The following is a 15,237-nucleotide window of genomic DNA, read 5'->3' as shown; positions in this document are numbered from 1 at the left end:
ATTCCTGGTTGGGGCAGCACTCAGCTGTGCTGCCTCTCAGCTCTGAAAAGTGGGGATTTGGCAGGGCAGTGCCAAGGCTGCAGTCGCAGCAGTGTGCAGAACGCATCACCTCAGAGATGCGGCTACCATTAGGCTGCAAGTACGTCTCCCAAGGACAGGTAACCTTCTAGTTTTCTGCCAGCCTTCATGTGAAACAGTAATTTATTCACGGGAAAAGCACAGCAAACTGAAATCCCGCTGTCGTGCAGGAGGCTCCTACAGATTCTCTTGTCAGCACAGACATGTTGATTTGTGTAAGATTTACAGGATCGTGTTTTTTCTCACCTTGCTCCCTTTCTGGCACAGGTTCTCCCCAGGATATAGCAGCTGCAAGAAACCAAGCAGCGCTCCAGAGCATGAGGACGTCCCGAATGATGGCCCAGAGCGCGAGCATGATGGCAATGGGTCCCTCCCAGAACCCGAGCACGCTGCCCACCACGGTGGGCCAGTCAGACCTGGGCATGGCTCCTTACAGCAACGCCTCCTCCAGCCAGCCGGGAATGTACAGCATGAGCACAGGGATGAGCCAAATGTTGCAGCACCCAAACCAAAGCAGCATGAACATGGCACATAACGCAGGCCAGGGAACGAGGCAGACTGCCTCTGGACAAGTGGTGGGAATGGTCAGCAGTTTTGGTCAGAACATGCTGGTAAACTCTGCTCTTCCCCAGCATCAACAGCAGATGAAAGGAGCAGTGGGCCAGGTCTTACCCAGGCCGCAAGCACCACGGCTTCAGAGCCTGATGGGAACCGTCCCTCAGGGAACGCAGAACTGGCAGCAGCGAGGCTTACAAGGTATACCCGGAAGGACTAGCGGCGAAATTGGGCCTTTCAATAACGGCACAGCGTATCCAATGCAGTCTGGGCAGCCTCGGCTGCCCAAGCAGCATTTCCCACAGGGACTTAACCAGACAGTTGTGGACACGAGCGGAACAGTGAGAGCCCTGAACCCGGCAATGGGGAGACAGTTGCTGCAGCCGCTGCCCGGGCAGCAGGGAACCAGCCAGGCCAGGCCGATGGTGATGCCTGCAATAAGCCAGGGGGTCCCCACCATGTCTGGTTTTAGCCAGCCTTCCGCGCAGCAGATGCCAGGTGGTAGCTTTGCTCCGAGCAGCCAAGGCCAGGCCTATGAGAGGAATCCCACTCAGGACATATCTTACAGCTACAGTAACGAAGGAGCTGGGGGCTCGTTCTCCAGTTTAGCAGAGGGCGCAGACCTCGTGGACTCCATCGTCAAGAGCGGACCAGGGGATGAGTGGATACAAGAACTCGATGAGTTGTTCGGAAACCCCCAGTGAATGGGCTTGTATAGTCTGGAGTTTGGGTTGTTCCGTTTGAAGAAATCAAAGAGAGGGTTGGATGTGCTCCCCATCCTCGGATCGTTGGGGTTTTTTGTTTGAATTGGTTTGGGTTCTTCCGTTTGTTTTCTTTTGTATTTAATCGTGCAAATCGAGCTGATCTGTAGCCAACTTGGGAAGGTTCGGGTGATGCTGAGACATTGGTATCACAAGACTTCCACAGGCAGTCTCCACTGCGTGGCAGCACCTGCTGCGTGGGTGCAGGGCAGGATGGGGAAACTGGAAAAGCCAGCTGATGCCTCTGAAAGGGAACGGGGTGGTCTTTCTCTGCTGAAATGAGGTTTCCTTGCACAGCAGTATGGGCTAGCCCCGATGTGTCCCACCTCACGTAACTGAGAAGGCTGCGGCTTTCAGGGTAGCAGATGGAAGCCCGAAGAAGCCCACCGATGACCACGCACAACCAGCCTTGGTGTCGGCAGGCCTCAGCGAACCATGGCCAGGCTCTGGACTGCTGCGAGGGGCGTACATGTGACAAACCTAAACAGTCACAGAGGGGTCACCATTTTCACCGCAGAGTGATAAAAATCCAGTAGGAGTGTAACAGAACGTGAACGTGGTTGCACAGTGAGGACAGTTTGGTTACTGGACCACTGCTGGAGATGGCTTTAGAGAGCGGGTTGTGTAAGGAGCTATTTAGTCCCCAAGGGACTTGCAGTAGTGCTTCCCTGTCAGAGCACTTTGCGTGCCCAGGTTGCAGAACAGAGCTGAGAGAGATGCTAGAGGCTTCAAGGCACCAGGGGACACCAGCGAAAGTCCTGAGGAGGTCCCTGTCTCTCCTCCCTCCCCGGTATGTTTTCATACGTCCCCCTCCCATCTGTCAGTGTAAAAGAAACTGAAGTCACTGCGCTTTTCTTCACAAAGGGGCAGGAAGGGGATCAGAAGGCAGGAAGGAGAAGATGTGCGGGGAGGGTCTGGCAAGCAGGAACGAGTTCCTCCTCTCATATTGCAAAACGCTGGCTTAGCAGGTTGGCGTGCATGGGCTCTCAACCTGACATTTAGTGCCACCTGGTCTTCTGTTTTAAGCAAGCGGTGGTCTAACCTCCTTTGTTTGCTGGAATAACATTCACTGCAGTATTTGAAAAATGGGAGCCAAGGAAGGACTACAGTGAAGAGCATGAATGAATGGCTAAAATAGCGGATTTAGGCATCAAAAACATCGAGTCTGCCTAAATATGCTTTTAGGTAACAGTGACGTATCACCGTCTCCGCTGTCTATTTCCACTGTGTGGACCGGTGCCGAGAGCACTGCAGTGAAGGGGTGATCCGTCTTCCACAGAGACGCTGGCCATTCTGATTGCCTGATGCAGCCGGGGCCCGAGCCAAGGAGAGCTGCCCTCCAAAACCTGCCACCTCCTCAGCTGAGAGCTGCCCACTGGGGTGGGTCACGCTTACCCCATTCTGAAGCACAGCACGAGGTCTTATTCCGGTCGCTGGCAAAGGTGGCAGAGGTTTGTCTGTCCGCTGCTGCAGCAGGAGCCGGGTCAGGCCTCAGTGCAGAGAGCGAGAGCAGCAGCCAAAGTTCTCAGCTCACAGCCACGCCGCGGGCAGACGACTCTTGTGGGGACGAGCGTGAGGGAAGGGACAGCCCACAGTGGCAGCACCCTGAGGGACAGGGGCAAGGGAGCAGCGTGGGGGCACAGGCGGGCCACTGGGAAGAGCAGCTCTGCGTGTGGACGGTGGCCAGCAGCGAGCTGTTGTCTTTGCAAAGCTTCCTCCAAATACTCCGTACTGGGACCAAGTACTAGACGTAGATTTTAATAGATTTGAGGTTTTTTGGTTGGTTTTTTTTTTTCCTCCTTACTATGGTGCTGATGTATATGTAATATTAAAAAAAAAAAAAAAAAAGTTATTTGTAAATATGTTTTTACAATTCTACAGATATCACTGGGTCTACTATCTGTAAAATATATACATATAAAAATATATATATATACTGTTTGTTTAAAATAGAGTATTTTTATTTCATTCCTTAACTCATCCTTACTGCAGTGGTATTGCACTTCAGATGATGTCTGATTACTAATTTGTACTGTATCCCTGATGGCAACTTGCTCCATTTTATTCAGATTTTTCTAGTTTTCTGTTTTTACTTTGTACATTAAGCATTGCTTATTTCCTTTTAAGACCTGTACAGAGCTCTGAAAATGTAGAAAAAAGCTGATGTTAACATACCACTTTTAAAGAAAAAAAGAAAAGAAAAAAAAAAAAAACCACCAAGCAAACGAATAAAATAAAAGATGGTTATCTGAGTCCTATGCAAGGCTGGTCTGTGAGATCACCTCTCAGCCCTCTGCTCCTGCGGCGCTCCCGTGACGCTGCCCCAGATGTCGGTTACCAGGCAGGCAGCAAGCACAGGTGAGTGCAGTGAGCTGCTGGGGGCTGGCAGCTCAGCTGTGTGCTATTGAGGCCCTTCTGTCCCTTTCATAAGAGCAAGGAAGGCTCTCCTTACTTCCAGGTGTTGTGAGACAAGGTTTCTTGTACTCTGTACTGGAGCGGTTGCTACAGGTGAGCTGGTCCTTCATTATGCCACCGCCAGAGGCAGCATCTCTCGGTCTCAGTGACCGCTGCGTGCAGGAAGGAAGTGCTTTTGGGGAGGACATGGGGTGAAAGGTGTTGGAGTGCTGCAGCTGTGCTCTGGAGAGGTGAAATGGGAGGGAAGGAGAGAGACGTGGGGTTGGATGTAGGAGGTAGAAAGATGAGTTGGGGAAGCGAGGGAAAGGCGTGTTCACAGCAGCTCCCCAACCTGCTGCTCCACTGTGAGGTTTTGTGGTCAGAAACCCTTTGGTAAGTGCATACGGGCTTGTTGTATTTACGTGACCTGTGTAAGACAAGCATGTTGTGCAGCTTTCAAGGCTTGGCACGTCTCTCTCCTGTTCCCCCCCCCAGGGGAGTGCAGCTTACAGAAGCCCTGTGTGTTTGAGCTGCCGATGTGGCTTGGTCCAAGTACAGACCTTAAGGTGAGTTGCCCTCTTCTCCTCATGTCAGTCCGGTGCTATGGTAAATGCAGCTCTGAGCAGCTGAGGCCGCGTGTATCCCACACTATTACAGCTTGTGCTACTATATGGCACTTGGCAGCCTTACATCCACCTTTTTTGGCACATGTATCTGTCCTTGTGTTGCCTCTTCCTTCCCCTGGGGTAGATGGGGAAGGGGTAGCTATCCATAAGCATGCCAGTGCATTTCAACAGGTAAGCTTAGTGCAGAATAATTTCAGAAGCAAGGACCTACATGAACATTACTAGTAGCCTTTGGGTCTCCTCTATTACATGTTTCAAGCCTGATGTGTGATTGAGACACCTGCCTTCTTTTTCTTGCTGCCCACGACTGCCTCAAGGCATGACTGGCAGGTAGATTTGCTGTCCTTTTGCCTGTCAGAGGGAAGCTGTGGAAGAATTCCCAGTGACTTCTGTGGCTGTTGTCTCTGTTCTGCTTTTTCCCTGGAACCACGTGCCAGAGAATTGCCTTTTCTACAACTGTGCCAGCTCTCGCCTGCTCACCCCCGTGATCTGTACTTTGAGCTCAGCAGCTGCTATTGCCCTCAAGTCCCACCCCCGTGTACACATTTCATTTTATTATTTCAACTGCCCCATCCCCTGTCACCACTTGCAGCCACTAAGGCATGCCTTTAAGTCACGTTACAGCATCTGGGAGGGACAAACTTCTGCACATGCACTGCGTCCCCCTTTTTTGTGTGAAAGGTGCCGATGAACCCAAGCCAATGCTCGCTAGTACTCAGGTTGCCAACCCGAGTGGACTTCTAGGAAGACAGTACGTGTTCATTATGTAGACTTGACTGAGCAGAGCTATCAACATGCAGTTTGGCCGAACTGTGCACCAGGCACAGCAGAGAGGACTTCTGCCTGCTGGCTCTAGCATGAATGCATCCAGCATTGCCAAAGTCCTTTGAATTACCACGATCTACCAAAACAGTCAGTCATGGTCTTCACTTCTCTGTAGTTCCAGAGCATTAGAGCGGCCCGTCGTGCAGGATGGCTGCTGCTGCTGGGAGTGAAGAAGAGTGAAGGAAGGCTTCTGAGGCATCGACAAAGCCAGAGGATGCTGGGTAAGGCGGGCTGTTGCTTGCAGTGTCAGTTGGAGCCGAGTTACTTGGTGAATTAATGGGTTTTGTTTTTTTGCAATTTGTTTTGAGTTTGCAATACTGCATAGGCAGACAGACCGTGTAAATAGAGAACACCAGTGTGATGCACCATTCTGTCTTAGCAAATTCTTTTCAGGAGCACAGGGAAAGGAGCAAGTGTAAACAGCTCAGAAAAAGCACAACGTTTAATGTTGCAGTGGAATGCTAATGCAGAATTCTGATCCCTTATTTACATACAGCTTATCATCATCTTGGTGTCCAGGGAGAGCTTGTGGGTTTTATTTACTTGGGGGTTTTATTTTGTTTTAAAGTACTCAGAACAATTTATGTAACTTCTTCCCAATGTTGAAGCCCAGGTATTCGTCCGTAAAGCTGTTAACGATCCCAGCTGCACCAAGGATTGCCAAGCAAGCCAGAACTATCAGACTCAAAAAAAACCCCGTTAACCTAGAAGTAGAAAGCAGAAAAAAAGCTGTTACGAGCTGTACATGGTATGTTTGCAGTGAAACCAGCTGCCTGTCTACCTCAGTGAAGAGGAGCCGTGCTCGGTGGAAAGGATCACTGTGGGAACAACACCTCGGGTGTTTCGGCAGTAGAACCGTTCCCGCATGTAACGTGTGCTAGGGAGGAAAGTGATTCCTAATGGCCTCTCTAGAGGAACATACTTCCCCCAGTGTTCCTTGATACTTTTGTGAAGTTGAGAACTTTTTCTGATATGAACTACTTCATCCCAAGGAGGCATCTTTGTCAGATACTCTCTGCTGAGGTGGGAGGTCTGCTTTTGGTTATTACTTTGACTTGAAGGGAGTCCAGTGTTAGGGGACTGAAAAGGAACAATATATTCCTAAAGCTCACCTATCAGGGCACTCATTCGTGCTGGGAGAAGATCAGAATAATTTTTTCAAAAATAATGTTATTAAGCATGGACAGCACATCAAGGGAGGTGAATTTCCCTCTCTTCTCTGCCCTTATGAGACTCCATCTAGTGTATGGCTGGCATGTGGGGATGGTGAGGTGCTGAAACAGGCTGCCCAGAGAAGCTGGGTGTGCCCCATATCTGGAGATGCTGAAGGCTGAGTTGGATGGCATCCTGGGCAGCCTGATTTGGGGGTGGCAGCCCTGCCCATGGAAGGGGTTTGAAGCTGGATGGGCTTTGAGGTCATAGAATCACAGAATGGCCTGGGATGGAAGGGACCCCAAGGATCATCAAGTTCCAACACCCCTCATTGAGTACCTCAGCTTTCTCCGTATCTGTCATAGCCAGTTCTCCTTTCTCATTTACCAAAGGAGATAAGCTCCCTTTCGCCTGCCTGATCTGGCCAACATATCTATAGAATCCCTTTTTTGCTGTTTTTAACGTCTCTCACCAGCTTCAGTTTCATCCGCACCGTGGCTTTCCTAATCCCTCTCTGCAGGTCCAGACAGCATCCCTGTATTTTCCCCAGTTGACATGCCCTTGTTTCCACAGCTGGTACGGTTTCTTACAGCAGGTCCCTGCCAAGCCATGTGGGCTTCCTGCCTCCCCTGACTGCTGTCTTATTCTGGGGGATGGAGAGGTTTTGCACTCTCAGAAAGGCATCTTTAAAGAGCAGCCAGCTTTCTTTCACTCCTTTGTCTCTAAGGACAGCTTCCCAGATCTCATACAACAGTTCCTTAAGCAGCCTGAATTTTGCTCTCCCGAAGTTCAGGGTCCTGACCTGACCTTTGCCAGACCCACGCACGTTCCTTGAGATCCCTCCCAACCTGAGCCATTCTGTGATTTTAGAGTAGAAATCTCAGGGAGTGCTTGGAGAGCTCTTCAGCCCTGAAGCGCAGCGTGTGGCTGGCACACAATAACAGCATGCACTCTTCTTTGCTCTTAGCTGCCTTGGAGCGGACTCTGCTCAGGTAGGCAGATACTGGGAGTTGCTGCAGGATTGATTTCTGCAGGCAGAGCGAGTGAGGACAGGCCGTAGCGTAAGCACTGGAAAGATATCTGAGGAGCTTGCTGGACTTGGGTTTATAGTCCATTATTGCCCATGCCTACAGAAGTGCAATGGTTGAGTATTCAGCAGCTGGCTGTGGAGCCTGAGAACCTCACTGGTGACTAGAGGCTTGATACATACAGCCTCCCCATATGGGGTGTGCAAAACAAGGGTTTAAAAACGGTGAGTGTAAGACCTCCTCAGTTTCAGGTGCACGAGGGGATAAGGCTCTGTCTGATAATGAAGCAAGCTGCTATCCTTGGGTGTCCTTGTAAGGGTGATTTTTTAAGCCCAGAGTGCTGAAGTAAAGCATGGGAAAGATTTGCTTTTGTTTTTTGTTTTTTCTTTAGTTTGTTGAATGAAAGTGTGCTGTGCTCTCCTTGTTCATTTGTTTCGAAGGCTCTGCTCCCTAGACTTCCTTAACAGTCACCAGTCTTCCGGTCAGTGCTCTCTGTATCGTTTGGGCCACTGCATCTCTTAGTGGGAGCCCTGGGTCAGGAAACAGCAGGCAGTGCTGTGCCTTCAGCAAAACGAGAAGCGGCGTGTTGGAGTGTGCCTGCACACCAGAGGGGTGTTCTGCTGATGCGTGTGTTTGTTGTAGCAGGATTCATGTCGCTACATGCAATGCATTTACATTCATTAACATACACTTATCTGAAGCTGTGCCTCTTATCTATTTGGTCAAAGTTTATCAGCCTACAAGGACAGATGCGTTTGCTTCTGCAAGTGCACTTTGTATGGGTAAAGGTTCTTGTTGTGATAAGCTGAGGAAAAATGAAGCAGCAGACAAGCCGGTGCTGTGTGTGCCTTGCCTCCTTCACAAGAAGCTGCAGAGCTGCTTCTGCCTTCGGCCCTCTGAGTGCGGTTGCCCGTCTGCTCGGCACAAAGCAGGCCCCTGTGAGGTGGGCGTCAAACCTTTCCTCCCATCACCTGCAGCGCCTGCACACCTTACCCCAAGGCTCCCCTGTCACAGCCAGCCCTCCTTTCCCTAGGACCTTTGCTTCAGCTCTCTTGCTGGCACGCTGTTCACCTTGCACTCAATTGCAGTGACATCTCGCTGCCAGGCCTCGGCTCCCAGCCCAGCTCAGGCTACAGCTGGGGTCTGTAACCTGCACGCAGCTCCTTACCTTTTTGATGCAGACTCCGCATAGCCGTGGAAGTACTTGTGGCGAGCGTACATGTACAGCAGGCCCAGCAAGGAGGCTAGTTCTAAGAAACAAGTAATGGGAAAAGTGAGGACAGTTGCTGACAGTCGTTTTAGTTATCTGGGGGCTGTCCCAGGATCTGGGCAGTGGGCTGCAGCACTTCGGCTTGACCCAGCTGTCACTTGGTATCATTACGGCAGTTTGTGTTCAAGGGGAATGTTTGTTTTAGGAAAGAGAATCTTATTTATGTTGTTAGTAACCTGCTTTGCATTTATATAGCAGCTTTTATCCAAGGACAGGAGAGAAAGCTGTAGTGCACGTCAACTTTCTGATCTCCCTGTGGGAAAAGCATGAAGATAATTCTGATGGATGGAGCAGGCTGTGCGGCCACTTGCGTTGCCCAGCACTAAGCAGTGCCAGTGAATTTGGTGTCCTTTCCAACCACACAAATATTAGGGAGGACAGCTTTTCCTCTGCTCTGGATTAATTCCTGCATACACGCCTGTGGGAGTTGCTGTAGAAGTGACTTAAAGTGGAGTTAAAGTAGTTCTCCTCTTATATATGACAGCATGCATCTTCCCTGACTCAAGTATCTGCTTAGGAGCACATGTACCATCTCACATCCAGCAGCAGTGGAGCTGCTCCGGATTTATCTCAGTTAATGGAGATGGGAATCTGTCTGTAAGGGAGCCCCAAAATGAAATGTTTGTTTTTTGGTTTTTGGTTTTTGTTTTTTCTTTTTTAATGCCAAAATGCCAGCCTGCGTAAGTATGTGAGAAACACAACAGATTTTAACAAGTCTACCCACATACCTGAGGGACAGTAACCATGTGTGGCTGGAGATGTTGTGAGCTGACTGCTCTTCGGTGCTTAGCGCCATGTCCCCGAATGAACAAGGGACCATAGCTGTGTTTGATGTCCTGTGAGAACTGCCCTACAACGTGCACGTAATTGTTAGTGGGAAACATCTGGGAGTTGCCTTTTCTGAACGATTGGCCCGGAAAATCCTCAGTGGGTTTGTGAATGAGGAATGTGCCATGTCGCAGCTCTGTGATTTGCAAGAAAAGCGAAAGCTGGTGGGGCTGTGTGAAAAGCCATGACTGTTTTGTCATGGCACTTCACTGCAGTGCCATCGAGCCTTCCTTCAGGAAGGCTAGGGTAAGGCAACGCAAGGAAGGGAAGGCAAAAGGAGGTCTGCATAATTCTACCTCCCATTAAAGCTGATTTTTACGTCTTTGCAGTCCAATAGGTAGCATGAACTCCTTACCTTGATTGCAAAACCATCCTGCGATCCAGAGGAGAGTCTGGAATACAGGGTAAAACTCTGCACAGTTTTGTCTGTGGGATAAATTTGACATGAAGTTATTCTGGAAAGGGAAAGGACCGTGGGTGAGAGAGATTTTTTTAAGGAGAATCAGCTTTGGCCTCACTTTGTTCCCACCAAAGTTAATGCTCTTAAATTCAGCGGGAGCATGCTCAAGCCAGCCTTGGGTGCTCTTAAACATTCCCTTCTTGTAATCTCAGTATAAATACAATCGATTTCAAATGTCTCCTCGTATTTAAGGTTTTGTATCCCACCTACAAGGAAGTGCTTAACCAATATCTTAACTCAAGGGAGCAGTACAGCAGGAGCAGGCAGGAGTTCAAGCACGAAGATATGGTGTTGACTGCTTATCTGCCTGCTCAGTGAGCGCATTTTGTGGGTCAGCAGGACTTCAGCTAGATCCTTTAGGACTGCAGGAGGAGGCACAGAGCCACATGCAGGCAGTCTAGGTTGCTCCACTGGGGCCAAGTGCCTTTACAAAGTGCAACCATGCACAGGCAGCACGCTATGGATTTTCTTACGATTAGGACCTTAATGTCTTCGTCAGCATCGTCAATTTTCATGCCAGCACGCTGAATTCTGTAAGGTGCAGCCAACCAGTTCTGAGCCTTTGCTGAGGATTGGGAGATCTGATGGCCCATCTTCATCAGAATTCAAATGGGGACTTTTTAATTAGCTGAATGTACCCCATTGTCATAAAATAATAGCCTCACCATTTGAAAAGCATTCTCTTCATTCTTTTTTCATTTTTTTTCTGAGCAGAGGATGCAATTACAAATGTAATATCTGAAGGTAATGTTTTCGCTTCTCTTCTGGATTGAATTGTTATTCATTGCCACCGTCTCCGTGGTGTCAGGACTTACTGTGCACGAAATGTTCTTTCAAATTCTGGAGCTCCAGTGACAGCCGGGGGCGAGACCTTGTGCTTCATTCTTGATTTTCCCACCAGCTGAGCAAAATGACCTGTAAGCAAAAATAAGGGCTTGTGGATTGCACGGTTCTCCTCATTTAAGAAGAACGGTTCAGTTGAGTCTCTAACACATTTTATTTTTTTTTTTAAAGCAATCATTGTTCTTTGGCTTTTTTAATCAGATGGCTACTAGCTAAAACTGTTTTTTTCCCTACAGAAGTTCAGGTCATGCCTTCAAGTGTGGCTTATTCTTGAGAAAGGGGAGCAAATTGCAAAACCGCTGTTTCAGAAATGTATTTTTGCCCTTTCTGTATTCACTGACACTATTTAGGAACCGAATAGCTGAGTCCTAGACCTGCACAGCCCAGGCCTACAGCAGCGGTGCTGCCGCAGCCCTACCTCAGCCCTACCACCACGTTGAGGTCAGGCAACACGGCGCTCAGCTGGACTCACAGCAGTTCATCTGTGTTGGTTCACCTGTACTGCAGCGCGTGTTGGGAGTAAACCGAGCTGCCATGTTTTACATCGAATGAACAGCTCAGCTTGGGCTGGAGTTATCCTGACCCGCTGGTGATTTTAACTGGGTTTAGCTAATACGGGTTAACCACCACAAGGAAGAACGTATGTATTTCCTCTTCCCTCTTTCAAGGTCTGAACAATCTGTGGAGTTTTCCAAAGGCACGAGGCTTCTGGTTACTGTGATTTGGTTTGGCTTTAACCCTTCACACTCCTGTGTCAAGCACAACTACAGCGTATCTCAAAGCAAATCATTACAAGCACTAAAAATGCTCCCACAGTCACCAACAGACCCACAGGGATGTCACAGACCTGCCCACCTCCTTGGTTCTCTGCGGTGTGCCAGCAGCCGTGAAGTGCATATTTTAGATATTTAAGGTATTTTGCATATCTTAGAGAAATGCACTGAGGGGGACATGTGAGGGGGACATGCTGCAGAATATCCCTATTATTGCTGCCTGGTATAAAGGTTCACTTTCCTCTTTCCTTTCAGATACTGAAGCACGTGTCTGTCTATTTCAGGAAGCAGTGCTTTCAGTCCGGTATTGATGTACTCGATCTGACAAAGCAACTCTCCCTTTTTGAGGTTTTCAGTTGCATAGCTGCATAAATAAGAATCGAAACCAAAACACGGCATGGCTGTTAGGTAACTTCACAGATAGTTGCAAGCTTTCACAATAGCATGATTCCAGAGAGCCCGCAAACCAAACAGAATTGAAAAGAAATGCGTTTGTCCTAGAAGGAAAAGTAGCCTGTCCCACCGTGCCAACTCCCTCCCAGGCTGCTGCACAGTGGGCAAACAGTGCTCTTCCAAGAGAAGTCTGATCAGTCACAAGAAGTTAAAGTTACAGGGCAGCCAGTTTGTTCTAGAATAATTTCCAGTGCTGCAGAACAGGAGGAAACCTCCCCGAGCCCCAGCCCTGCAGCCCCTGGGGAACTACCTTGCTGGAGGGCAGAAAGCAGAGACACGACAGCGAGCAGAGCTAAGTCACCAGCCATGTTCCCGGCAGCTCCCAGCGTGTGCAGTGCGCGAGTGGGGCAGGGAGCTCCAGAGAGCAATAAGGAACTCGATGGGTGGGGGAACTGCAGGGTTTTCCAGTATTGCGACAAAGGGCTGCCTTGGGAAGAAAAATGTCTGCCTTTCTGAAACGAGTGCGAAGTTACAGCTGGTTTTTTTGCTCCCGAAAAGTTCAAATGCAGTCAGCCAGCTCTGCCTGCCTTTGCCTGTGTGAAAACACAGAGAGAACAAAACCAGCCCTGCCTGCCTCTGTGCATTCAGCTGTTCTTTTATGTCTTAGCCTTCAAGCTGTAATCTCTTTGGGGGTGAAGACTTTTTGTTCGCCGTTTGCACGGGGCCTGTGGCAGCGGGGTCTGCGTCCGTCGCTGGTAGTGCTGCTCTAAAGAAAGCAGCAGGTGCAGCAGGTGGGGAGGAGAACTGGCTTTGTCCTGGCCTTGTGCTTGATTTCTGGGTTTTGCCCAACGGGTAGAACTTAAGGCTGTTACAGATGACGCGAAGCCTCTCAACCTCAAATAGCTTGCATGCCACGAGGAGTTGTTTGGGGTAATTTGAAGGGTAAAACAACTGAGAAAGAAAGAAAAACTTCTCATTTTACCATCTGTTGTGCATTTCCCATAGTTTACGCCTCGGCCTAAGATTAGGAGAGATCCTCTCAAGGCTTTTTTGCCAGCTAGCTTTAACCATCAGGGGGCTCGGTGTTGTTAGCCTCTGCGATCCCAGAACCAGAACAAAACCAGCGTCGTGTTTCTTGTGACTCCAGGATCACCCATCTGCTTTGTTTCTGACTGACATCGAGGGGGGTATTTCGTTGGCTTCAGTCCATCAGGCTAATTGCAATGGCTCAGGCAACAGCGCCTTTACATCAGCTACCTTACCGTGCCAAATTTGATTTCTTGTGCGTTAATTCAGCACGTTGTTCTTTTTGAAGATTAGAGCAGAAGATATGCTTAATAACAGCAGTTGGATGTTTGAACTTAGTAACTCTTAATTGCCAATTTATGCACTTCAACTACTGTTCCTGTGGTAGTTTGGGGTTGGCTTTCTGACAAGACGGTTTCTCTGTGTTTCTGGTAGGCTGAGAAGGGTTTAAAGCCCCGTCACCCTGCCAATATAGGGGAGTGATGGAAAATTGAGGCACGGAGCTGGTCACCGAGACGTCTGGAAGATCAGCCTAAAAAGTTCAGCCCATAAGAGCTGACCGTTTTGAGGCTGGCTGAGGCTGAGGTTGTGCTTTCTTTCCGACTTCGTTCCAAGTATGTGACTTTCTACATGAGAGCAGACGTATGAAGTTCTGCTGCAGTTTGACCAGAAGGTAGGCAGCGATACAGTTTGGGCTATGAGGTTAAACCCACAGTGTTCTTATCTTACGTGGCCATTACAGCTGAGCTAGGGTACTCTTAAAACAGCATTCTCATTGCACCGATAGAGGTTCGCAGCTCCCTATAGATCTGTATTGCTTTTGGCTGCCTGTAGTCCACAAACAATTGAAACTAAAGTTACGCTCCCTCCTGGTTACCATATTACCCAGTAATAAAAAATCAGATCCTACACACAACAAGGCTTTTAGGATAGGTTTATTTCTGATTGTGTAAGTACAGTAGCACCTCAAATGCGTAGAGCTTTTATGATGTGTCTAAGTCCTAATCAATGAATTGATGCCGGGATCAACTGAAAGGTTTCTCCAGTTTTGCTGGGACCTTATGGCAGCTTGTCTGTGTTTGATCTCTCAGCTCTTGAGGAACGCAGTTTGATTTTGTATTTCCTCCACTTGTTTCTATTTTATATGTACCTGGCTTATCTCTGCTGCTGTAAGTGCATGTGTTTTTTCCGGCCGTCCACATCCAAATAGTGAAAAGAGAGGCTCTGAACAGTGAAACATAATGTGAGGTCAGAGATACTGGTTGTGTCTTAGCAGACTTAGGTGGTATTTCACTACCATCAGTATTTCACTTCCATGCCACGCTTTCCCTTTGTGCTCTACAGGGCAAGTCAGCGATAGTTCTCCGTTGCCAATATAATCCGGAGCAGCGCATACCGAGGCACAGGGCAGGGAAAAGAGTGGCAAGTTCCACACGGCAGCTCAATATTGGAGCCAGAGATCCACATAGCCACAGGATTTCTGGCACACTCCTGGTGTCTTGCTGACCCGTGCTTCCCTGGCAGACCTTCCCAAGGAGGCCGGCTCGAGGTCGGCTCTTCTTCCCGCAGAGAAGCTGCCACTTCTCAGCAGCAAAGGCAGATCCCAGCAGGGTGGCAGAGCTGCTGTCACAAGAGAGCAGATGGTTGGGGTAGTGAGACCAAAGGAATTTTGAGCATGAAAACAGACAGATCAAATAAGCTCTTTTAATGGACTTACACTGACAAAGCTGCTTGGTTTTTGTCTCTGAAAGAGCTGAAAAGAGCTTTGCGAAGGGCAGGATTCAGTCCTAGCTGGAGGGTGCACCTTCTTAACGGCCAGTCTCAACTGGTGGAGCAACATCTTTTATATTTAAACCCCTCATGGAGGCAGGCTGTGAAGGATGGAGAGGCTTCTGGAAGGGGGAGCATATCTGAACTCTCACATACTTCACTCGAAATGCTTATAGGGTAAATCAACTCTATTACAATGTACGAGGCTGGCCCATGAGTCAAAAGCAGTTTTGCTGCAGCAGTCAGTGAGCTCTGTAGTTAATTAATTTACTGTACCCTAAAACAACTTTTAACAAAGAACGTGGGCCTGCATGGCACTGAGCCATAGTCAGACTTGAAAATCATTGGAACTATAAAACAGATGAAAGAGGAAAGCAAAATCTTTGTTTCTTCAAACGCTGCTAATGCTACTGTCATACGTATACTTTGCGTGGGCCCTCAGAGAAGGGATGAGT

At 48.8% G+C, this 15,237-nt stretch overlaps 2 protein-coding genes across 2 annotated transcripts in view; one reads left to right on the top strand and one right to left on the bottom strand.

Moving 5' to 3' along the window:
• Window positions 1–15,237, top strand: part of MAML3 (mastermind like transcriptional coactivator 3) — a 221,964-nt gene that overhangs the window by 194,618 nt on the left and 12,109 nt on the right. The window contains exons 5-6 of the mRNA XM_048943286.1: window positions 346–4,181; window positions 4,284–5,460. Coding sequence (XP_048799243.1) covers window positions 346–1,337 — 992 coding nt within the window. The 3' untranslated portion in view covers window positions 1,338–4,181; window positions 4,284–5,460. The remainder of the gene's footprint in view (window positions 1–345; window positions 4,182–4,283; window positions 5,461–15,237) is intronic.
• Window positions 5,664–12,428, bottom strand: MGST2 (microsomal glutathione S-transferase 2). The gene is made up of 5 exons (XM_048943299.1): window positions 12,297–12,428; window positions 10,793–10,892; window positions 9,873–9,943; window positions 8,588–8,669; window positions 5,664–5,943 (listed from the first exon to the last, which is right to left on the bottom strand). Exons 1-5 carry the CDS (start codon window positions 12,352–12,354, stop codon window positions 5,811–5,813), a joined length of 444 nt encoding a protein of 147 aa, XP_048799256.1. The 5' UTR covers window positions 12,355–12,428; the 3' UTR covers window positions 5,664–5,810.

Source organism: Lagopus muta, chromosome 4, assembly GCF_023343835.1.
Source record: "Lagopus muta isolate bLagMut1 chromosome 4, bLagMut1 primary, whole genome shotgun sequence".
NCBI classification, from domain to species: Eukaryota; Metazoa; Chordata; class Aves; order Galliformes; family Phasianidae; genus Lagopus; species Lagopus muta.
This window is presented reverse-complemented; position numbering and strand designations above follow the sequence as displayed.

Excerpts from the sequence above, each read along its gene's own strand:
- MGST2 (XM_048943299.1), bottom strand. The coding sequence starts at position 12,354 with ATGGCTGGTGACTTAGCTCTGCTCGCTGTCGTGTCTCTGCTTTCTGCC. Across the intron at positions 10,893-12,296 it reads GCTTTCTGCCCTCCAGCAAG|GTCATTTTGCTCAGCTGGTG; the intron begins GTAGTTCCCCAG and ends TTTTGCTTACAG. Across the intron at positions 5,944-8,587 it reads GCGGAGTCTGCATCAAAAAG|GTTAACGGGGTTTTTTTTGA; the intron begins GTAAGGAGCTGC and ends TTCTACTTCTAG.